Below are 21,879 nucleotides of genomic sequence, written 5' to 3'. Positions count from 1 at the left end.
ATTTTTGTGTATTTTTGGGCTCAATATGCTGATAAAGTAGGTTAAAGTGAAAAAAATAATTGTCAGATCATATAGGTGAAGAAAAAATGGATACCAAATATGGGTATAGTAAACATTTTTTATGTGGTACATGAAGGGCAAAATCAAAAGTATTCAAAAACGGCTAAAATAGGCTCAGACCCCAGAGGGTTAATGTGTAAATCTACTCTGAATTGGTTGGAGCTTTAGCCTTTGTATAAAGTATAAAGCAAGCATACTGAATGAACCTGATATAACACAGAGAATATCTGATTACTGGGTGGAGTTACCAAAAGTATACTCAAAGAGTGCTGCCTTAATTTGTGAAATTAGTCGTACAATGTCCCGACTGTCTTCCTCAGCCACACAGGTGTTTTCAGCTGCTCTAGCTGATTAAACCTCTGCACAGGTTAAAGTCAGGTGGAAATGAAATCTCTGGATTTAATTTACTAGTCAGAATAGTTATGGTGCAGGAGAGGAATGGGAGCTGTCAATTAAAAACAGTCCACGCTGTCGTCCTGAGGCCAAATAAGTGACTTACACCTGTGCTACTGAACCCTGGCTGTTTGAACATGTTGATTACATTACTGTTGTAAAATGAAATAAATTCTCATTCTTCTCTTCACAGTTGCCAATGAAGCGGGGGAAAATAAACGCCGTCCTCTGGCCCACTTTGCACGTAAGTTATTGTTGTGAGATATGTAAACATAGATATGATAGTTTTGTATTAAACCTCTCAAGTCCAGGAGATTTTGGTACAAATTTGTCAACTTCCTCTGCATTAATTTCTGTCTCTGTTCAGCATCTTTCAGTCTGTCCTTACATCACATGCATGGCTCCTTTTTCTCCACACAAACTTGGCTATCAGTCAGATTTTTCATTTTATTTTAATTAACAAAGTATAAAGCTGCCAGGAACCCAAAATACAAACAAAAGACACAGGTTTCTATGGAAATGTACCATTTTTTAACCATTTATACACACAAAAACAGCAGAAAAAATAATAAATAATAAAACTTCAAAACAGTCTATTTGCATGTAAATTAAAAACTAATAGTTTTCATTGTAGAAAGAAAATTCACATTTTAAAAATGGTCTAGAAACATAAATGTCACACTGTGAAAGCTCCTATGATTGAACTTTAACTGGCTTTCTCAGCTTGTCTACATATCATATATAAATAAAGTTATTACTCTAAATAAAACATTTGTATTTTCAGTAAATAGATGGACTCCAGAGGGTTAACTGAAATATCACAAATTTATTTTCATAATTTATTTTTCATCTGTGCAGCAGCTGATAGATCTCCCTGCAGAAAAGGCCCTGATTTATCAAACGAGCGTACGACAGAAAGTGAGCGTAAAGTGGGCGTACGATCATTTCTACAAGGCTCGGCATTTATCAGTCTGGACGTGATACGATCAGATCTCAGTCTGCTCTCAGCTCCTGTACGCAAATTTGAGTTAGCGTGAGTCGGAGAACTGTTATTGATAAATGAGAGCCACTGTGTCTAAAAAGAGCCTCAACATTGGTTCTTTTCTTTCCATGTTTTGGCAGATTACAAATCCTGCCTTTAGGTTGTAAACTGCCATCTACTTCACTAGAGACATTGTTGCATCTCTGAGTGAAGTTCCTGTTTCTAAAATGACTATAGAGGATGGCTTCATGTTGAAGATCCATCAAAAAGTAAGCCAAGGATGTTTATTTATTTGTTTGTTTGACCATTGTTCAGGCTCCAGATCCCAGAATGCACTCTGCTCCGCTATCACAGCCGGGATCGGCCTCACCGAACACAAAGGGGTCCTGATGGACCCGCGCAGCAACGAGGAGATTCTGGCTGATGAGCTGCCGATCCTCGACGCCCCTGATGCCATGGAGAAAACTGCTATCAGGTCACACACACACACACACACACACACACACACACACACACACACACACACACACACAGACAGAAACGTTCAGAGAAACACAAAGTTACAAGCATGAAATGACCATGACCTCTTAACTCTATGGAGTCTTATAGGGCTATTTTGTCCATTTTTTAATGCTTTTCGTGTCTTTGTAAGTCATTTTGTGTCTTTTTTGGTCATTTTGTGTCTGTTGTTGTGTCTTTTTTAGTTATTTTGTGTCTTTAGGGCCACGGGGCAATCGCACCGAGCACTACTGTTATACTGTGGATTTTTTCTTATTCCTCTTCCGGACGCAATTTCATCCCGCTACTAGTCCTACAACTTGAAGAGTTGCAGGACAAATTATACATCAAAACGTGCGGTTTGATTGGGATCGGTGTGCTATTACTTTTCTCTACAGAATACAAATTTTTCGCGAAGTAAGTCGCGAAAAACTGCCCAAAATTTTGCATTGAAATGAATGGGACAGCCGACAAAAAATGAGCGAAAAAGAACAATTGGAGATTTTTAAACATCTACTTCTCCGGCATTATTTCACCTAGAGACTCCATTTAAACTTTAAACAGTAGACACAAGTCTTGTGTATCGGTGTATTTATCCACGTTTCGATAGGTCATATAGTTTTTTATCAATCCCTGTTCAATGACCATGATCATTTTTGGAGAAATTCTGAGATTATAATGGGTGTGTATTGCACGGAATGTTCGTGTCACAGTGTGTGACATCATCGCCAGAGTGTAGAGGGAGAGAAAAATCTGTCAAAAAACAAATTTTAAAACTGCGCTCCAGGCCGCAAATTCCACTCTACAGAAATAATTTATACATAGAAACGTAGAAACAAACAAACAAAACAAACTTTTGGGGATTTGGGTCGGTAGTCTGAGAAAGACCTAGTATATCCATCAATGGGTTGAAATCAGATTAAGGGGAATGCCCGTTGCGTCTCATACAGAGGCTCAAGACTTCTAGTGTGTCTGTATTAGAAACAGAAGCATTGATATTTGGAGACCTTCATGAGAAACAGCTTTTATTGCAGGTTGCGGTGCCTGGTGAAGCAGCTGGAGAGGGGCGAGGCCTCTGTGGTGGACCTGAAGAAGAACCTGGAGTATGCTGCCTCGGTCCTTGAATCTCTGTTCATTGAAGAAACAAGGTGAGGAGGAGCATGCAGGATCGACATTTTCAGAAATTACTATATTAATAGTTTTATTAATGCTTATAATGAATGGTGAGTATTAATAACAGGTTTTGAGTAATGGATTGAAACAGATGCAGGCTTAGTACATGAGAAAAACTCTGAAGAAGCATGCAGAATTAAATGTGCACATTGCTAATACAAGACTATAAGGGAGACTGTGCTAAAGCCTCTGAATAGACATGCAGGTCAGGGTTTCCTGGTCTGTTTCTCAAGACAAACATGGCAACCAGATCACAAACTTTCTCAAACTACAGATAAACAGTAAACTATTATATGTTAAACATTTGAGGCATAGGCAAAGTGGTAACACAGTCTCGATTCATATTTCATCATCTGCTGGAGCAAAAACTAACAGCAACACCACAGAGTCAGATGATCATTAGATAGATGGATGGATGGATGGATGGATGGATGGATAGATGGATGGGTGGATGGGTGGGTGGATGGATGGATGGATGGATGGATGGATGGATGGATGGATGAATGGGTGGGTGGGTGGATGGATGGTTGGATGGATGGATGGATGGATGGGTGGATGGATGGGTGGATGGATGATAGATGGATGGATGGTTGGATGGATGGATGGATGGTTGGGTGGGTGGGTGGGTGGGTGGATGGATGGATGGATGGATGGACGGACGGGTGGATGGATGGATGGATGTTGGATGGATGGGTGGATGGATGGTTGGATGGATGGATGGATGGGTGGATGGATGGATGGTTGGATGGATGGATGGATGGATGAATGGGTGGATGGATGGATGGATGGTTGGATGGATGGGTGGATGGATGGTTGGATGGATGGATGGATGGTTGGATGATGGATGGATGGATGGATGGATGGATGGATGGATGGATGGATGGATGGATGGATGGGTGGATGGATGATGGATGGATGGATGGATGGTTGGATGGATGGTTGGGTGGATGGATGGATGGATGGATGGATGGATGGATGGATGGATGGATGGATGGATGATAGATGGATGGGTGGGTTGGTGGATGGGTGGCTGGATGGATGGATGATAGATGGATGGATGGATGGGTGGATGGGTGGCTGGATGGGTGGTTGGATGGATGGATGGATGGATGGATGGATGGATGGATGGATGGATGGATGGATGGATGGATGGATGTGACATGTTCCCATGTAAAGTAGAGGGTTGCTGTCTCTCCCTGCAGGCGGATGGTGGATCCAGAAGATGAGCTGAACGACATCCAGTCAGACTCGGTGCCGTCGGAGGTTCGGGACTGGCTCGCTTCCACGTTCACTCGTCAGAGGACTCTGATGCTGCGGCGGAACGAAGACAAGCCTCGCTTCCGCAGCATCGTCCATGTAGTCCAGGCTGGCATCTTTGTGGAGAGGTTTGGTTTCCTTTATATCCTCTGATTTGGCCCTTTATAATCTTATAAATTCTTATATTGCAATTCATACGATACTAGTCAGTGCAGCATTCAGTGTGTGTTGGGTTGTTCTGACACTTTGTTGTGTTTTGTCTTTGTGTCTCGCTGACAGGATGTACAGAAGAACCTCCAACATGGCCGGTATTAGCTATCCCCAAAATGTCATCACTGTGCTCAAGGTGTGAATGAGTTTATTATTGTATGGTGAAAAGTTTAATAGCAGTGGTGGTTCTAGACCAGTTTTACTGTGGGGGCCAAGCAGGGGCCAGTGTTTAATCAGAGGGGCACATGTAGAACCTGATCATGTAATAAATTCCCGATAATGTAATAAAAATCTGCACTTGAGTCCATTGAAAATGTAATAAAACCTGATAATACAATAACTTCCCGATAATGTAATAAAGTGCATTTCCCAATAATGTAATACACTTTTTACCAATAATGTAATAAAGTATAACATATATTCATGTGCTACTAAAACTTGTTGTGTGTGTCTGTTCCAGCATGTGGACATGTGGTCCTTTGATGTGTTTGCACTGAATGATTCTAGTGGAGACCACGCACTGAAATTTGTTTTCTACGAGCTGCTCACCAGATACGACCTGATCAATCGTTTCAAGGTACGCTAACAAATGTCCATTTCCTTTCTCACTTACTCCACATATGTTACTATGTTTCATCATATCTGTGCATTATTCCATTTCCAGTCATTTTCTAATAACTGGTTCATCATATGTGTTATGTATTAAACCAGGAGTTCTCAACCTTTTTGAGTCTCGACCCCCAATTTAACATCATGTTGTCTCACTGAACGGAATCTCACAGTTCAGATCAGACAAACTCAGTTGATACGACGAATTTTGGACAAATAATGAAGCAGACAACAACTAATCTCTCTGTCTGTGCATTTATATATTTTTTATATTTTATTGTTACTTTTAACAAAATGACCAAAAAATGACGACAAAAAGACACAAGTTGACAAAAAAAGACACGAAATGACCAAAAAAAGACACAAAATGACCAAAAAAAGACACGAAATTACCCCAAAAAAGATGCAAAATGACCAAAAAAACCCACAAAATGACCAAAAAAAGACACAAAATGACCAAAAAAAGACACGAAATTACCAAAAAACCCCACAAAATGACCAAAAAAAGACACAAAATGACCAAAAAAAGACACGAAATTACAAAAAAAGACACGAAATGACCAAAAAAAACACAAATGACCAAAAAAAGACACAAAATAACCAAAAAAGACACAAAATGACCAAAATAGACACAAAATTAGCAAAAAAAGGCACGAAACAGCCCAAAAAAGAAACAAAATGACAAAAAAAGACACAAAATGACCATGTTGGTTTGCTTCTTTGTTTGTCAGCAGGATTACAAAGTATACTAATACATTGAGTTTATAAGTGCCTTTCTAACACTCCAGGACACTGTACAATAGTTTAAACAAGACAAAACAGGGAATGAAAACAAGACACTGAATAATCTGGAATTATCATTGTCGGTGATGTAATCATGTTTGTCTTGCATTATTACTGCAATTATTTTTGTGCTTCATTATTGTGTTTTTCCTCTACTGCAGGTCCCTATTTCTGCTCTAATATCATTTGTGGAGTCGTTGGAGGTGGGCTATAGCAAACATAAAAACCCCTACCACAACCTAATGCACGCTGCTGACGTCACACAGACCATCCACTACCTGCTCCTCAAGACTGGCATGGTGGTAAGCCTTGAGTTGGCCAAAAAAGCCTTTGTTTACAAGTCATTCAGCACATATAACTTCTCATATCTTAAATCTCAAAAGCATGTCTCTAACACTGAGGGTAATATAAATGATATCAGATTTGTCAAGTGACGAAGCTTTCACCAAATGATTTCAACTCATAAGTTATTTTTCCACTCCATGCCTTAACCAAAATATGTTTTATTTAAACATCTTCATATGAACTGTAGTGTAAACAACAACAACCAACATATTTACATAAATAAAAAGAAGTTTGTACATGAAATTCCCAGTGCAGCCAAACAAATTTACTCACTTGAAGCTGACTCAATGAAGGACCCAAAAACATCTCTCCTCCTTTATTCCTCTGAACATACTGCTGGGAAACTTCTTCCCTGTCCAGTCTGTCAAGCCTTTAGAACCAGTGTTCCCACAGGAATTATCCACCCGCATGATTCCTGATGATGTAATAGTGATGTAATCAGTTATTTTAGCTTGGACTGAGGGACTAAATACTCATTAAAGCCTGTATCACAAACTGGAGGTGTGAAGTCTGAAATATTCTGGTTTTTACCAGGCAAGTAGGGTCTGATGCAATTTAGGGACTGAAAGTCATGATATTTCTGTAAATGGTAAATGGACTGCTCATTCACACACACATTCATACTGGAATCAACTCTCCATATCACCGGCACCGCCCTCTCCTGGATAGAATCATACCTCTCAAACAGACAGCAATTCATCCACATCAACGACTGCACCTCCTCCACTGCTCCTGCCTCCTAAGGCGCAAGGTTATAATAGTTTGGGATTTTTCATTAGTTTTAGTTTTAATTTCGTTGTGAATTTTTGTTTTCAAATTCAGTTAGTTTTAGTGAGTTTTAAGAGTGAGTTTTCTAGTTTTAGTTTAGTTTTTATTAGTTTTAGTGTTAGTTTTAGTTTTTTTGTAATGGGCTATATGTTGGGTGCAAGATTCAAAGTGGTCATAATAAATTTTGCCTTTATTTCCTTTGGTTTATCCATCTCAGGCCCAATAAGGTTATTAACTGTTTTGAATTTTGGTTCTAGTGTAAACATCCAAGTCTCAGTAAACATATTCACCATGTGTTGCATGTTCAAATAGAAACACTGAATTATGAATGAAAAAAGTTGACAAAAACGAAAACTAAGGACATTTCCACTATAATTTTAGTTAGTTTTGTAACCACGCAATACAGTTTCAGTTAGTTATCGTTTTTTTAAAAACTCTAGTTTTTATTTTTATTTCAGTTAATGAAAATGTTTTTTCAATTCTAGTTTTCGTTATTTCGTTAGTTTTTCGTTAACTATAATAACCTTGCTAAGGCGTCCCACAGGGTTCGGTGCTTGGTCCCCTCCTGTTCATCCTCTACACCAGGGATGGGCAACTTAAATGCTGCAGGGGGCCACAATTTATCATGTTCACTACCACAGGGCCACATATAGGAGCGTGCACTCAACCAGATATGATGAAACTGCAATTTTAAATGTTTACAGTGCAGTAACTTAACATATTTCATGCTCAAATGCATGTATAACAGTATAAATAGGAATACAAAAGGTTTGAAGCAAATAAAAAATAACCACTTACTGTGATTTCTTTTTTATCAGTGCAAGAACAGCAGACCAACATTAATTGCAAGAAGTAATTTAGTGTGCATTTAGATTTCATGCTCAAATGCATGTAGTTGTACTGAGGGCCACTTCAAGTGAGGGTGTGGGTCGTATGTGGCCCCCGGGCCTCCAGTTGCCCATCCCTGCTTTACATGCTCCCACTCGGCAACATCATACGTCGCCATGGCTGCCGCTTTTACCGCTACGCCGACGACATCCAACTCTTCATCTCCACCAAACCCATCTTCAATGCCACCCACTCCACACTGACCAACTGCCTCACCGATATTAAAACTTAAAAAAAAACTTCCTTAACTTAACTGTGACAAATCAGACCTAATACTCATCGTCCCAAAATCCCGCACCAAAATCACTGACAACTTCAGCATTACCATCGACAACTCCACTCTTTCCCAGTCCCCCCACATCCACAACCTTGGAGTTATTTTTGACAGCAACCTTTCTTTTGAGCACCACATAATCCATATCCCCAGAACTGCCTTTTTTCACCTGAAAACCATTGCCCGTCTCCGTTCATCACTCTCCTTCCCCCCCGCTGAAACACTGATACACGCCTTCGTCACCTCCAGACTATGGGAGTGTTTAATTTCCAGGAAGAACAGGGTGGCCTCTGCAACGTCAGGGTCAGAATATGGCTGGAGTTGGGTTTCTACAGAGCCTCTACACATGTAGAAACATTCATACAGCACTGGTGTATAACTGAGTGTATAATTATTTATTTATTCAAACAAATGTCCAAATAACACTTCATTCACTTCAATAAAGTTAGATAAATCTGTCTCTCTCTCTCTCTCAGCACTGGTTGACTGAGTTGGAGATCTTTGCCATCATTTTTGCAGCTGCCATCCATGACTATGAACACACAGGGACCACCAATAACTTCCATATTCAAACCAGGTAATTTATACACAATATTGTTTGTGTCAACCTGTGTAATATTCAGAAGGTTGCCACGTCGGCTTTTTCCGCTGTTTCTTTTTCTTCTTCAATTTTAGGAATATACTGAAGATACTAATATCATATGAAACTAGAAGATCTGAGGAATCTATAGCATGTCAGGAAGAAAAAGCGCTGCAAAGTTCGGCTATTTTGGCGATTTTCAAAGCGGTCGTGTGACCTCTGACGTCATGGTATCTGAATGAAAATAGACTATTTATGATCCCACAAGTCTCCTCTTTACATACATGCCTACTTATGCTGATAACATGCAGTTTAAGGCAAATAACATATTGTTTTACTCATGTAGCACAAATATTCCATTTCCGCCTACTGTATGTGAATATTTGTGCATCCTGGGGTCCCCAAACAGACTTTGAATGACATAAACTGGGTATCAGTGTAAAGCTGAGACTCTTGTGGATCCAATGAGTCCAGTTCTCTTCATGTGGGATGATGTTAGTCATCAGTAGTAGCCAGTTTGGTGCAGTGAGGACATTTCTTGAGTCTGGACCTCAGTGTATAAAATGAGCTGCTGTGACCTCTAGGATAATCACAGCCTCATGAAACTTTACAACCACAAACTAGAGACCTGGAGCATTCAGAGGACGTGCAGCTTTACTAAGTTTAGTGACAATAAGAGGGTTTCTCAGTAGTTTGTAGAATAGAAGTGCTCATCATCCAATCGCTGAAAATACAGAAATCTCCAAAATGACCAAAGTTTTTGAACCCAAATCTCAGCATGGATTCTTCTCTGTTGTTCCAAAGGTCTTGGTATATTGATGATATATTTCTGGAGGGTTTTTTGACCATTTTTATCCATTCTCTTTATGAATAAAATTGCATAATTCTGCACCAAATGTGTGTAACAAATGGTATCAACCCCAAAATTGCTGCAACAACTTATGGGACATAGTTGAACATGGAAATGGACTTTAAAAAGCATCCACTAATGTTATGACCCTTAATACACCATAATAGGTTTTAATCAATAAATAATTAATTAATTAAGTCATTTTTATTAGATATTTTTGACCAGAACAACATGACACACAGTGCTGAGCTGCATCTCAAATTAATCTTCAGGTTCACAGCTTTCAGATGATGTCAACCTCTTCTATGACATTTATCGTTGACCTGCTATCTCCCCCTGATCATCCACTGACCACAACCACCAATTCTAAAAAAAAAAAGGAGCCAGAATGGTAATTTTAATGCTGTTACTAAGTACATTGAGGACAGTTTAGAACAGGGGTCTCAAACTCAAATTACCTGGGGGCCGCTGGAGTCAGTATCAAAGACCAAAAAAAGAAAAAAAATGACAGAAAAAAAACTAAATTACGTAAAAAAGACACAAAATGACCAAAAAAAAAGACACATAATTACTTAAAAAAAAAAAAGACACAAAATTACCAAAAAAAAAGACACAAAATTACCAAAAAAGACAAAATGACAGAAAAAAACACGAAATTACTTTAAAAAGACACAAAATTATTTTTTAAAGACACAAAATTACCCAAAAAAGGACACAAAATTACCTAAAAAAAGACACAAAATTACAAAAAAAGACACACAATTATTATAAAAAAAGACACAAAAGTATTTAAAAAAGACACAAAATTACCACACAAAAAAAGTAATTAAAGGGACCTTATACACACAACATGGTAAAGTGCCATTCATATAAAACTCACATTAAACTTTCATATCAAGGTGGGGGCCACAAAATATCATCACGAGGGCCGCAATTGGCCAGCGGGCCGCAAGTTTGAGACCCCTGGTTTAGAATAAACTTCCATGATTAGAAAATAAAAAGACATGTAGAGGGTGAATACTAAGTACAAGCTAATGAAATATTCTACATTTAAATAAATAAAACATAGTTTTTAATAATAATCATTTAATTTTGGACCAAGTATTTTGAAGCCTCATGATGATTGTAGCTGTGTGTGACTTCCAGGTCGGACACAGCCATGTTGTACAACGACCGAGCGGTTCTGGAGAACTACCACGTCAGCGCTGCCTATCGCCTCCTGCAGGGAGACAACGACATGAACATCCTCTCTAATCTCTCTAAAGACGACTGGAGGTAAGAACAGAGCTCAGGTTGACTCATCAGGACCTTCACAGGTGTTTAATCACAAGCAGAATTATACAACAGAGACTTTCCTCCCCATGTGTCAGTTTTACACCTTATTATGACTCATGCTTACATTTGTAGTTAGTTAGCGCTGCGCTCTAGTTGTCAATTATGAATCATGCCAGAGCCTAAGGGACGTTAAGATGTGTGAAAGCAAAGGTGAGAAGTGAGGAAACAGAGAATAAAGCACGAAAACGAGGAATTGGAGGAGTTGGAGGTGTCATGAAGATTTTAAAATATACATTTAGAAAGTAGCATCCATGCAAAAATCCTTTAAAAATAATTATTTAATAAATATTTTAGGAAAATATAAGTACATAGTTCATAGTTCAAGTTCATAAAATTAATTTTATATTCAGTAGGCTATTCAATTTCATTATCCTAAAAACCCAGAGTGTGTCGTCGTCCCCCAACCTTTCTGAATATTTCAAGAGAGACCACTACAAATGAGCAGTGTTTTGCACATTTATGGAGTTTTAAATGGTTCATTTTATAGATTTAAATGTTTCTATGCTCACTGTTTTTACTGCATTAGTTTGAATCACTACATTTTAGTGATGAGAAATATTTGCAATGAATTTAGTCAGGGATTATTAACATTTAAAATGTTTGAAATAGGTTTTTTTTCAAATGTTTGAATTTTGTATGTGTTTATCAGTTCCAAAGTTTAATAAATCAGACACTGATGGCACAGCTTCGCCCTGGTTGGGGGTACTGGGCTGAAAAAATATTTCACTGGTTCAAAGGTTGAGAACCACTGGCCTATAGGACAGTGTTGCCCTCAGGCATCATACCCATTTCTGTCCTGTCAAATTTCTACAATACATGTTTTTGAGTGATGCGATACTTTAAAAAGAGGGAAGAGTATAGGGAACCAATAGCAATGCTTTAATTTGTCACATGACCTCCAGGAGGCCATATTGAAACCCTATTTTGCAGACTTTTCCAAAGGAAACAGCTTAAAAAATCACTCTAAACGTCCTTTTCTGGCCCTTTTTCATCTGGAAAAAAATATATTCCTACCGATAGGAGAGTAAACCTTCATTTCTGATAGTTTCATACACTTAGACTGTTGAAGACATTCATTTCAGTGGATCGATAGAGGGTTAGAAAACACCTTAAATTGTTTTTGTGATTGGTCATGTGACAAATTAAAGCATTGCTATTGGTTCCCTATACTCTTCCCTCTTTTTTAAAGTATCACATCACTCACAAAACATGCTTTGTAGAAATTTGACAGGACAAAAATGGGGCAACACCGTACCATAGAGGGTTAATGGGAAAAGAGAAACAAATGGCTTGCATGATTGCAAATGCTTGGTATCAATGGTATAAATTGAGATAAACCTGATGTTATTTAATTCTGAAGGTAAAAATAAATGTTCATGGTAATCCATCCAGTATCTCTCAACGGTTCATCTCTCATTAACCCTTTCAGAGAGCTGAGGACTCTGGTGGTGGAGATGGTTTTGGCCACTGACATGTCCTGCCACTTCCAGCAGATCAAAGCCATGAAGAGCCTCCTGCAGCAGCCAGAGGCGTGAGTAGAGGATCCACCTCTCAATTTATAATAAAATCATACATTAGGACAATCTACCATTATTTTGTATAAATAATTTACCATAACAAAGATGCTAGGTAAGTAACTTTATAATATTAAGTTAAAAATACACAAATCTTTGAATAGAGCTTATAACAAAATCAATTTGAAAATGTTTATTCACTGAAAACAAAATATAAAAGCTGAAAGAAGACAACAACATTACTATTAGAATCCTTTTACAGCAAAACCAGAGTGCAGTAACTACATTTTTTAGGTCAAAGGTCAAATAAATCATCAGGTTTTTTTAGCATAAAAATTACATCATCGATACATGTAGAAATAAGTGTCATATCACTTATCTACCTGTAACCAATTTGGTTTGCCAGTTTAAAAAAACATTAAAAAACTTAAAAGTAGTTTTTCTCATTTTTTTCCCTTCGTGTAGTTACTGCTCTTAGACTTTGTACTATTTTCAAGTCTAATTGTGCAAATTAAAATCAAGACTGTGATGAAAATATTTTGATGATTAGCAGCAAAGGCTAACAACAAAACACAACCTTCAACAAGACGCTTTATAAATATTGCTACTTTTTAAATTGCCAGCAACTATTGAGGCAATATATCAACATCAAACTGACTGATAATTACAGAGTATTTACATGTTGGTCCACATGTAGACTACTAGCATGGCGATCCATTTTAACCCTTTGATGGGTCACATTCGTTTCTCACATTCACTTCCCATGTTATTTAAGATTAAGATTAAGATTAATTACTTTATTAATCACACAATGGGGAAATTCAACCTCTGCTTTTAACCCATCCTTCTTTTTTTACACACAAGTGAACACACCATGCAAGGAGCAGTTATTTAATGCTGCTGTGTGTTTCTGTGCTCTATCTTTTGATATCAACTTATTTTTTGATTGAATATTCCAAGTATTCTTTAAATATCTTGTTTTTGATAACAACAGATCATTATTTCCATTTTGCCTCTCATACTTTATAAGGAAAAAAAGTTTTTTGTATTATTACATAGCTAACTACTTGGCTAAGTAGCTTGCTAAGCTAACTACTTAGCCAAGGAGTTAGCTAAGTAGTTAGCTTAGCAAGCTACTTAGCTAAATACTTAGCCAAGAAGTTAGCTAAGTAGTTAGCTTAGCAAGCTACTGAGCCAAGAAGTTAGCTAAGTAGTTAGCTTAGCGAGCTACTTAGCTAAATACTTAACCAAGAAGTTAGCTAAGTAGTTAGCTTAGCAAGCTACTTAGCTAAAAATGGATAGGCTATGGGTCATTTTTCACCCATGTTGTGCATTAGAAGAGTAGTGACACAAAAAGGGATTTTATTAAAAAATAATAAAGGAAAACATAAAAATAGGATGTATGATGATCAAAAACACTAATTGAGGAAAACCTGGAATACTGAATGATGAAAATGATTTATTGCAAATATATAGAACATAAAAACTCATACATATCAGGTCACTTTAGACCCATGTTGTGCATCAAAGGGTTAAGGGGATTTTAACTGATTTTGCAATAGTGTCTCTTCAGATCATTATTCTTGAAGGGTCCTTGTCATTAGCCTTCACCTATTTAAAGACTGCAGATTATCACATCATTACATTACATTTATTTAACTGCCACTTCCATGTAAAGAGACTTGTAATGAGAGCTCTCCACCATGTTGGTAACCACAACAACAATCACAAGAATCCAGCTACATGATGTAGATGAGCTACATTAGGAGGAGTGTGTTTTATCATTCTGACAGCAGCATGTTGTTGTTTTTATTGACTGGACTTTGTTTACAGGATTGATAAACCGAAGGCCTTGTCCCTGCTGCTGCACACCGCCGACATCAGCCACCCGGCCAAACGCTGGGACCTCCACCACCGCTGGACCACGTCCCTGCTGGAGGAGTTCTTCAGACAGGTAGACACCACAACACCGTCAGCTGCACCAGCCCACAGAGTCTACCTGCTGGAGCTACACAAAGGGACAAACTGAGGAAAACTGCTTTAACCCTTAATAGGACACTCATTGAAATACTTGCAAAGTCCAAATTTCAACCCTAGAGAATATTGGAGGATATTACATACTGTCAGAATGTGTAAAAAAAACAACATACATTTCTTGTAGATTTGCAACTTTTTTCTCTAAATATTACTATTATTTTTATTAATACTTGGCCCTAATATGCCGTCATAGTCAAGTTCTCTTCGTACGTTTCTTGCAGATTTTTTCCCTAAATTTTTCATTTTTACATTGGAGGTAATTTTGTGTCTTTTTTTAATGATTGTGTCTTTTTTTGGTCATTTTTTTCTTTTTTTGGTCATTTTTTTCTTTTTTAAGTAATTTTGGGTTTTCTTCTGTCATTTCGTGTATTTTTTTATTTTTTTTTATTTTTTTTTGTTGTATTTTTTGTATTTAATTTTTTTATTGTGTGTGTTTTTTTGGTAATTCTGTGTCGTTTTTTTGTCATTTTTGTGTCTTTTTTAAGTAATTTAGGTTTTTTTTTGGTAATTCTGTGTATTTTTTTTGGGTCATTTTGTGTCTTTTTTTTGTCTTTTTTGTAATTTTGTGTCTTTTTTTTTGGTAATTTTGTGTCTTTTTTTGGTCATTTTGATACTGCCTCCAGCGGCCCCCAGGTAATTTGAGTTTGAGACCCCTGATCTAGATAATAATTTCTCTATCAAATAAACTTATAATTTCTAATACAAGACTCCACTGTATCACAGTCAAAGCAGACCGAACCAAAACTAACTGTGCTCTGCTTCGGTTTTGAGTTTGATTTTGTAGTTACTGCAATTTTTATATCATTATTTCTCTGAAATAAAGCAAGTTGGAAATCTAAAACTTTGTCACAAGATAAAACCAACATCGAAGAGTTCATTTTTAATTATAACTCAATTTCAAAAATGTAGTTACTGCAGTTAGTACAGCTAAGATCACTCAGGCTTCTTGTTATCACGACATTGGCTCAGTTTTATAAAGATAAAGAAAGCATAATAACTGGAGATAATGAAGTAATGTGTGAACTTGTGTTCTGACAGCAGATGGTGATTGTGACTTTGTTTCCAGGGAGATAAAGAAGCAGAGCTGGGTCTACCTTTCTCTCCTCTGTGTGACCGCAAATCTACCTTGGTGGCTCAGTCCCAGATCGGTAAAGTTCACAAACAACATCACAAATCCATCATATTGTATTATTCAGGGTTCAGGGTGTTTGTTTACATAGAAAAGGCATGAAGAGCCCAGTCCAACACATCATCCTGCCAGTGATTAACCACTGTACAGTCAACGGGGCCGGATTATCAAAGTGTTCTTAAGATAAAACTTTAAAATAAGATGTTCCTAAGAATGTTCTTAAATGATATTCAACATTTTTTCTTAAGAATTGTTGTATGTCTTAGGAACTTCTTAGTTTTCTCTCTTAGGATGTTCTTTGATATGTAACTTAAGATCACTAGATCATTAATGAATACTTTTCAAATTTTTTTTGTTAACTTTGTGTCTTTTTATAGTAATTTTGTGTAATTTTTTGGTCATTTTGTTTCTTTTTCTGGTCATTTTGTGCCTTTTTTTTTATAATTTTGTGTCTTTTTGGCAATTCTGTGTCTTTTTTTCGTAACTTTGTGTCTTTTTTCTAGTAATTTTGTGTATTTTTTTGGTCATTTTGTTTCTTTTTTTGGTCATTTTGTGTCTTTTTAAAATAGTTTTGTGTCTTCTTGGCAATTCTGTGTCTTTTTTGTGTGTCTTTTTTGTCATTTTGTGTCTATTTAATGTAATTTATTGTTTTTTCAGTCATGTTGTGTCTTTTTTTCTGTCATTTTGTGTCTTTTTTTTAGTAATTTTCTGTCTTTTTTTGGTCATTGTGATACTGCCTCCAGCGGCCCCCAGGTAATTTCAGTTTGAGACCCCTGATCTAGACTGTATGTCTGTTTTTTCAAAAATAATTTAAAGTGCTTTTCTTAGATATTTCCTGCTGTTCCTCCAGGATTCATTGACTTCATTGTGGAGCCGACCTTCAGCGTGTTGACGGAGATGATCGAGAAGATCGTGACGCCACTGATTGAGGAGGCGTCTCGCTCCGGACTGGGGAGCTTCAGACGCTCTAGGTGACACAACACACCTACAGTCAGAGGAAAATGATTAGAAAACCATTTTTCTTCAATTTCTTATTCGTTTTGATGTCTGGTACAACTAAAGGTACATTTGTTTGGACAAAAATAGCTGATAAGAGTTTAATTTAAGAGCTGATATCTAGACATTTAACATGGTTTTCGTGATAATAACCAAAATAATTATCAATAAAACCATGTTAAATGTCTAGATATCAGCTGTACAAATGAACCTTTAGTTGTACCAGGCATTAAAATGAACAAGAAATTGAAGAAAAAGGGTGGTCTAATAATTTTTTCCATGACTGTATATCCTGGAAAAAATTATTCATCTGATACCTCATAGATGTTTCTATGATGATGTTGCCATGACAACATCCTCCATAGATTTACAAAGGACACTATGGATTAAAAATCTGAGAATATATATATATATATATATATATATAAATATATATATATGACCTGAGAAATAGATTGAAGGTTTTGATATATATTCACATTTATCAACATAAAAGAAAAAAAAGAAAGGAAAAAAAACACTACATATATAAAACAGATATAAGAAAGGAGTTTATCATCATCAGCTCGGTAGAGGCTGTTTTTTAATTATATATATATACACACACAGCTATATTATTGATTTTTCCGCCACTAAGATATGAACATTATTTCAAGATCTTTACACCTTTTTGAAGCTATGGTGAATGTGTTATCAGCCGACATAAAGCACTAAACACTATAATTAACTTGGTTGTGTTTCCCTTCTCGTATAATATTTATTAGTGCAGCTTTTAAGAAAAAAAGAGACATTTTTCCTTTTTGTTTATTTGGTCAGTTATCTTAATGTCGTGTCATTTTATTAGCAATTCTGTGATCAGGGTGGTTTGTCTGCATAAGAATACTATTTCATAATATTGCTGAGCTGGAGTTTTTTAACCCTTTGATGCACAACATATAAACACCTTCTAGTGCACAACATGGGTCTAAAATGATCTTACGCATTAGAAGCGTAGTGATAAAAACAGTGATTCACTAAATTAACAATGTGAGTATATGTGTAACTATGTTTGTCTTATTTTGAAGGTTTAACTTTAAAAGAGTTGTTAGAACCACCAGATTACATTGGAAAATCACATATTTTAACATTTGAGACTTATTAGAGCCACCAAATAATAATTTACATTGTAAAAAACACCAATTTAACAAAATAGGAGAGTTAATAGTGTCTTTTTGTCAGGTTTTAAATTGGTGACAACATATAAACACCATATAAGCGTAGTGATAAAAAAAAAAAAAAAAAGGTTTTTATTCAAAAAGTAAGAAATGAAAACAAAAAATGAGCATGTATGATGATCAAAAACAAGTTATTTAAGGAAAACCTGCAATAATGAATGATGAAATTAATTTATTGCAAAGATAGAGAATATAAAAACAGGTTGTGCATCAAAGGGTTAATCAATTTTACAACTTAAACATTGCCTGTATGTAAAGACTGGAAGGTTTGTGTTAGTACACATGTGCATGACTTAATGTGTGTGTGTGTGTGTGTGTGTGTGTGTGTGTGTGTGTGTGTCCTCTCCACAGTGTCAACAGCACCAGTGGCAGTGATGGGAAGCATTCCAGTGTGAAGAGCTGTGGCTCTGATGTGAGCTGCTCTCTGACCACCGTCGACTTCAAGAGCTTCAAGGGAACCTGGAACCAGGAGATCCTCCACAACAGAGAGACGTGGAAGGCCCAGGCAGACAGAGGTACCAAGATCAGTCCTACATGGATCTGTTCTGGGATCCACACTGTCTAATACTGATCTGAGAACTCATTCAAATCATGTTAGCTTTATTATAATCATGAAGCATTAGACATCCTTCATCTGGATCAGGATCAGTCCAGGGCCACTGGAGGCAGGATCAAAATGACAAAAAAAAGACACAAAATGACCGAAAAAACACTAAATTACTTGAGAAAAGACACAAAATGACAAAAAATAATACACAGAATTACCAAAAAGACACAAAACTATTTAAAAAAGACACAAAATGACCAAAAAAAGACACAAAATGACCAAAAAAAGACATAAAATGACGAAAAAAGACACGAAATGACAAAAAAAAACTAAATTACTTTAAAAAAAGACACAAAATTACAAAAACAAGACACAAAATGACTGAAAAAACACTAAATTACTTAAGAAAAGACACAAAATGACAGAAAAAAAACTAAATTACTTTAAAAAAAGACACAAAATTACAAAAACAAGACACAAAATGACTGAAAAAACACTAAATTACTTAAGAAAAGACACAAAATGACAAAAATAATACACAGAATTACCATAAAAGACACAAAACTATTTAAAAAAAGACACAAAATGACCCAAAAAAGACACAAAATTACAAAAACAAGACACAAAATGACTGGAAAAACACTAAATTACTTTAAAAAAGACACAAAATACCAAAAAAGACACAAAACAACTGAAAAAACACTAAATTAATTTACAAAAGACACAAAATTACAAAAAAATACACAGAATTACCAAAAAAGACACAAAACTATTTTTTTTAAAAAGACACAAAATGACGAGAAAAGACCTTGATCCTTTGTCTGATCCATCTCAGCCCCAATAAGTTTATTAAGTCATAAAACCAGATCGATGAAATAGATTTCATATCAACCAAAAAGGTTTAAGGATGAAAAAAGTTGACAAAGACGAAAACGAAGGACATTTTCACTATAATTTTAGTTCATTTTAGTTAGTTCTGTAACCACAAAATACAGTTTCAGTTAGTTATCGTTTTTTAAAAACTCTCTTTTTTATTTTTACTTCAGTTAACGAAAATGTTTTTTCAATTCTAGTTTTTGTTAACTATAATAACCTTGGTGTGTGTGTGTGTGTGTGTGTGTGTGTGTGTGTGTGTGTGTGTGTGTGTGTGTGTGTGTGTGTAGACTCTAATGAAAACGTGAATAAGGAGGCCGGGGAGGAGGGAGGTCAGACAGTAAAGGACACAGAGGAGGTGAAAGAGTTGACAACATCCACCTCAGGACAGGAGGAGGTGACAGCAGAGGAGGAGGAGGAGAGCAGGAGGCAGCAGGAGGAGCAACCAGCTGAAGAGGAGGAAGGAAACAGAACCAGAGAAGGAGCAGCAGGAGCAGCTCACAGAGACTCTGAGAAACCTGACAGCCCAACAGAGAAGAAGAAGAAACATCTGAAAGGTTCCATCACAACTTTATCTCTTGGAATCTGTGTTCTGATTATATTTTTAAGGTTTTTCAGTATTTCTAATTCATTCCTAATATCGTGAAAAAGTTCATTACACATAGAGTGAAATATTTCAGGCCTGTTTTTCTTGTAATTTTGATGATTCTGGCTCAGATAGAATGAAAACACAAAACTCAGAAAATTAGAATATTACAGAAGATCAATAAAGAAAAAAAAAGGATATATTAAACACAAATGTCAGGATTCTGAAAAGTGTCTTCATCCTCCTCCTCCTCTCCTTCTCTCACCCTCCTCCTCTTTTTCCTCCTCCTCATCTCCTCCTCCTCCTTTTTTCTCCTCTCCTCTTCCTCCTCCTCCTCCTCTCCTCCTCCTCCTCATCTCCTCATGCTCCTCTTCCTCATCTCCTCTCCTCCTCCTCTTCCTTCTTCTCTTTTTTTCTCCTCCTCCTACTCCTCCAATCCTTCTCTTCTCCTCCTCCTTATCTCCTCCTCATCTCCTCCTCCTATTCCTCCTCCTCCTAATCTCCTCCTCCTCGTTTTTCTCCTCCTCTTTTTTCTCCTCCTCCTCTCCTCTCCTCCTCCTCATCTCCTCTCCTCCACCTCTTTTCCTCCTCTTCATCTCCTCCTCCTCCTCTTTTTTCTCCTCCTCTCCTTCTCTCCTCCTCCTCCTCTTTTTTCTCCTCCTCTCCTCCTCCTCATCTCCTCATGCTCCTCTTCTTCATCTCCTCTCCTCCTTCTCTTCCTTCTCTTTTTTCTCCTCCTCCTACTCCTCCAATCCTTCTCTTCTCCTCTTCCTCTCCTGCTCTCCTCTCTTCCTCCTCCTCTCCTCCTCCTCATCTCCTCCTCCTATTCCTCCTCCTCCTTATCTCCTCCTCCTCCTCCTCCTCCTCCTCCTCCTCCAGAAGCCAGAATCAAAATTCAAGAAAACAGCCTTGAAATATTTCACTCTGTGTAATGAATCTATATAATATACCAGTTTCACTTTCTGAAATAATTGACCAAAATTTTTCCACAGTATTCTATTTTTTTTTTAGATGTACCTGTATATGAAAATATAAAATAAATAATTATATGTTTTGGTCAACAGATAGACAGCAAATACAAAATAAACAAAGTGAATGTGACCTCATGTTGACCGGTTATTCCAACATGGCGTCCATCGGTAAACAGGATGTGATGGAGTATCTGTTTGTTTCTCTGCAGGCCGTCAGACCGACTGCCCTCTGATCCATTACTGCAAGAGATCCAGCTGCTCCGCCAGCTCCTACCGCCTGGTCAGGTCAAAGGTCACAGAGATGCGTCCCATTGATGCCAGGGGGAAAGCCAGGAGGCTGCAGAGGATCTCCCTACGCCGCAGAAAGTGACCTGATAGGAGGATCTGACTTCAGCGTGATCACATGATGACAGACCTTCACATGATAATCAGTCTTTGTCAGACAGTCTAGATCAGGGGTCTCAAACTCTAATTACTGGGGGCCGCTGGAGGCTCTATCACAATGAGCAAAAAAAGACACTAAATTACTAAAAAAAGACACAAAATGATCAAAAACGACACAAAATGACTTAAGAAAGACACAAAATTACCAAAAAAGACGCAAAATTATCAAAAAAAGACACAAAATTACTTAAAGAAGACACAAAATGATCAAAAACGACACAAAATGACTTAAAAAAGACACAAAATGACCAAAAAAGACGCAAAATTATCAAAAAAAGACACAAAATTACTAAAAGAAGACACAAAATGATCAAAAATGACACAAAATGACTTAAAAAAGACACAAAATGACCAAAAAAGACGCAAAATTATCAAAAAAAGACACAATTACTAAAAAAAAGACACAAAATTACCAAAAAAAGACACAAAATGACCAAAAAAGATACAAAATTACAAAAAAAGACGTAAAAAAGACACAAAATTACAAAAAAAGACGCAAAATTACCAAAAAAAGACACAAAATTACTTTAAAAAGACGCAAAATTACCAAAAACAACATAAAA

The 21,879-nt window shown here is 36.8% G+C and overlaps 1 protein-coding gene across 1 annotated transcript in view; it reads left to right on the top strand.

The window, feature by feature from the left end:
* pde1ca (phosphodiesterase 1C, calmodulin-dependent a) overlaps nucleotides 1-21,694 on the top strand; it is a 26,844-nt gene extending 5,150 nt beyond the window's left edge. The window contains exons 2-17 of the mRNA XM_059327091.1: nucleotides 647-697; nucleotides 1,751-1,910; nucleotides 2,968-3,081; nucleotides 4,309-4,491; nucleotides 4,643-4,709; nucleotides 5,034-5,150; nucleotides 6,127-6,267; nucleotides 8,717-8,817; nucleotides 10,817-10,945; nucleotides 12,435-12,536; nucleotides 14,353-14,473; nucleotides 15,623-15,704; nucleotides 16,536-16,656; nucleotides 18,247-18,410; nucleotides 19,606-19,872; nucleotides 21,082-21,694. Of these exons, the coding sequence (XP_059183074.1) occupies nucleotides 647-697; nucleotides 1,751-1,910; nucleotides 2,968-3,081; nucleotides 4,309-4,491; nucleotides 4,643-4,709; nucleotides 5,034-5,150; nucleotides 6,127-6,267; nucleotides 8,717-8,817; nucleotides 10,817-10,945; nucleotides 12,435-12,536; nucleotides 14,353-14,473; nucleotides 15,623-15,704; nucleotides 16,536-16,656; nucleotides 18,247-18,410; nucleotides 19,606-19,872; nucleotides 21,082-21,242 (2,081 nt within the window). The 3' untranslated portion in view covers nucleotides 21,243-21,694. The remainder of the gene's footprint in view (nucleotides 1-646; nucleotides 698-1,750; nucleotides 1,911-2,967; nucleotides 3,082-4,308; nucleotides 4,492-4,642; nucleotides 4,710-5,033; nucleotides 5,151-6,126; nucleotides 6,268-8,716; nucleotides 8,818-10,816; nucleotides 10,946-12,434; nucleotides 12,537-14,352; nucleotides 14,474-15,622; nucleotides 15,705-16,535; nucleotides 16,657-18,246; nucleotides 18,411-19,605; nucleotides 19,873-21,081) is intronic.
* Nucleotides 21,695-21,879: the final 185 nt, after the last annotated feature.

The sequence above is a fragment of the Centropristis striata genome, chromosome 23 (genome assembly GCF_030273125.1).
Source record: "Centropristis striata isolate RG_2023a ecotype Rhode Island chromosome 23, C.striata_1.0, whole genome shotgun sequence".
In the NCBI taxonomy this organism is placed as follows: Eukaryota; Metazoa; Chordata; class Actinopteri; order Perciformes; family Serranidae; genus Centropristis; species Centropristis striata.
This window is presented reverse-complemented; position numbering and strand designations above follow the sequence as displayed.